A 1,846-nucleotide genomic window follows, 5' to 3' on the forward strand; every position below is an offset into this window, starting at 1 on the left:
TCGCTCTCTCCCTCGCTCTCTTTCCCGCATCTCTCACTCTCACTCTCACGCTCACTTCAATCAAATAGCTAATAGGAGGGGGAGCGTTGTTAAGCTTCCAATTTACCCATGTTACTTTGTTGGCCTGCATAGGTTGTGTAAGTTGCAGACTGATGCAACCTGTCTACATCAGTAGCTTTGATGACTGCTAATCATTAAAATATTGGTTGATGCCATTAATTAATATCAATAATGACTATCTCATCAAGATGCATTGTAGTTTAGATGAATGCATGCACAGATCAAAGACATGCAAGCAATACAGATTTCAATTTCAGTCAATACAGTAAATCACTTTCATTTATAACTATGCCATCTTCATCATTCTCATTTGATAAATTTCTATGAAATTCAAATTTTCCTATTCACGTTGCAACCTAAACAGCATTGTAAAGAGTCATATATAGCAATTCTCATAATGTGCTAAATTCTTACTAGAGTTCAAAGATCCATTGGTCCTATTTAAATAATCGCTAATTTTTACGATTATAGTTAAACAAAAACATAGACTAGCTAGAACGTTTTTTAAACTGGTTTTATTATTATGTTTTGTACATAGATGGGATAAATCTGAATGAGTGGAACTTTTAGCTCGTACATACACCTAATAAATGTCTACTATAACGGTATATTGGTTTTAAACATTGAAAAGCTTTATACACACAGTTGAACACATAGTTAATGAGTTTAAACTAGATTTTACAACACGCACAACTATGTGACAGACATTGTGTAAATACTGACATTGAACAGCAATTGGAGAGAAGCCACCATGCCGATGTTTTTTCTTTGCACGTGATTTGCACGTTTTTGCACGTTTTTCCCTGCACGCAATGAGAAACAACAAAATCATTTAAAAAACACGTTAACAAACCAAGGTGATGGGCGACTCAACAACAAAACTTTTGACGCAGTTCAAAGGTCAGTAGAGACTCACCTGAATGCCGCCACCAGGGTTGAATATATTGAGTCTCCATCGTACACGTACAGGTGGTCCCAGCCACACTCCGTAGCGAACGCGTCGAGGCGGAATCTCAGCGTTACGTTGTTCAGACCCGTGTCGATCACCCACGCACACTTCGTGTCTATGGAGTAGTTACCAGCACCGTCTGTGATCACACCTGCCTCGCTGGAGTTTAACCTGCAGTACAGAACAAGATCCCACGTAAGGGTGGATAGTACAGTAATAGTGGGGGGTGCGACGATTCATCGATACATCAACACCCGTCGATATATTACACGATACAAACCTCGACGATACACATATCGATATGTTTGACCATTCATGATACATGTGTCGATACGTTTGACCATGCATTCATGATACACGTATCAATACGTTCGGCCATTCACAATACACGTATCAATACGTTCGGCCATTTACAATACATGTGTCGATACGTTCGGCCATTCACGATACACGTATCAATACGTTCGGCCATTCACAATACACGTATCGATACGTTTGACCATTCATGATACACGTATCGATACGTTTGGCCATTCACGATACACGTATCAATACGTTCGGCCATTCACAATACATGTGTCGATACGTTCGGCCATTCACGATACACGTATCAATACGTTCGGCCATTCACAATACACGTATCAATACGTTCTGCCATTCACAATACATGTGTCGATACGTTCGGCCATTCACGATACACATATCAATACGTTCGGCCATTCACAATACACGTATCAATACGTTCGGCCATTCACGATACATGTGTCGATACGTTCGGCCATTCACGATACACGTATCAATACGTTCGGCCATTCACAATACACGTATCAATACGTT

At 40.0% G+C, this 1,846-nt stretch overlaps 1 protein-coding gene across 1 annotated transcript in view; it reads right to left on the reverse strand.

Moving 5' to 3' along the window:
* The window catches only part of LOC106809580 (attractin-like protein 1), a gene marked incomplete at its 3' end in the record, with an annotated part of 41,309 nt that overhangs the window by 10,857 nt on the left and 28,606 nt on the right, over positions 1–1,846 (reverse strand). The window contains 1 exon segment of the mRNA XM_014812709.1: positions 977–1,180. Within this exon segment, the coding sequence (XP_014668195.1) occupies positions 977–1,180 (204 nt within the window).

Source organism: Priapulus caudatus, unplaced genomic scaffold (genome assembly GCF_000485595.1).
Source record: "Priapulus caudatus unplaced genomic scaffold, Priapulus_caudatus-5.0.1 Scaffold365, whole genome shotgun sequence".
NCBI lineage: Eukaryota > Metazoa > Priapulida > Priapulimorpha > Priapulimorphida > Priapulidae > Priapulus > Priapulus caudatus.